The 941-nt window shown below is 37.2% G+C and overlaps 1 protein-coding gene across 1 annotated transcript in view; it reads left to right on the top strand.

Annotated features, from left to right (window-relative positions):
- The first annotated feature begins 193 nt into the window (after positions 1-193).
- LOC119589236 (methionine aminopeptidase 1-like) overlaps positions 194-941 on the top strand; it is a 9,234-nt gene continuing 8,486 nt past the window's right edge. The window contains exon 1 of the mRNA XM_037937841.1: positions 194-360. Coding sequence (XP_037793769.1) covers positions 229-360 — 132 coding nt within the window. The 5' untranslated portion in view covers positions 194-228. The remainder of the gene's footprint in view (positions 361-941) is intronic.

Below are 941 nucleotides of genomic sequence, written 5' to 3'. Positions count from 1 at the left end.
CATGTGTTTGATTATCTACCTACATATTATTTCATTAATTTATTTATAACTGATGAATAAAATTATGAAAGAGTAAGCATTCCAAGTTTTAATATTTCTCATATATAACTATCACCACTACAGATATTTATCTTAGTTAATAAAGAAATAACATTACGGTGAAAAAAAAAAAATTATATATCGCCATTACCGAATTTCGCGATAGGGTCGTAGTCCACCGCCTCCTGTATGAAAACAAAGATGTCCGCCGCCGGAATCGAGACGCATGTTTGCCAAACTTCGGGATGTTCCGAGGAGGCAAAGCTCCAGTGTCCGACGTGCATCAAACTGGGAATTGATGGCTCCTTCTTTTGCTCACAGGTGGTTTTTGGAGAAGTGTAATTATTCGGTTTAAAACGGGGTCCCGATTCTCGCTGTTGAGGTCTTGGAATGCAATCCTGGCCTCGGGTCTTGTACTTATTAAATAACGCGGGGGATTGTAACTGGAGGTTCTGCCTCATGTTTTACGCCATTTGTTGTTGTGAGATCTGGATTATGAGGATGGATAAACTCCTGAATGAACGGTCCACAGATGTTAGCTTCCTGGTCATGCGGTTTGGTCACATGTCTTGAGTTATATTTATAGGACTGAAAAGCAGTGCTGAATTATGCTGTAGAAGGAAAGAAGAGGTATGTTTGATTCATGATGTGTATAGGGTATGTTAGGATATTCGTTTATTCATTTGATTAAAATTCACAAAGTTAAATTTTTTTGTTTTTATCTCACATATCTAATGACCAGTTTTGGATAATTCTTTCAGAAAAAGGCCTTAACAAGTAATGCTACAGCTCCTGTGATTCATGTGATTCATGCATGCTAACCATCATAACATGTGTTTTTCTAGGAAAAAAATAAAAAGAGTGCATTCATAGGCCTATGTCTAAACAGTTAGGTGTAAGGA

Source organism: Penaeus monodon, chromosome 25, assembly GCF_015228065.2.
Source record: "Penaeus monodon isolate SGIC_2016 chromosome 25, NSTDA_Pmon_1, whole genome shotgun sequence".
In the NCBI taxonomy this organism is placed as follows: Eukaryota; Metazoa; Arthropoda; class Malacostraca; order Decapoda; family Penaeidae; genus Penaeus; species Penaeus monodon.
This window is presented reverse-complemented; position numbering and strand designations above follow the sequence as displayed.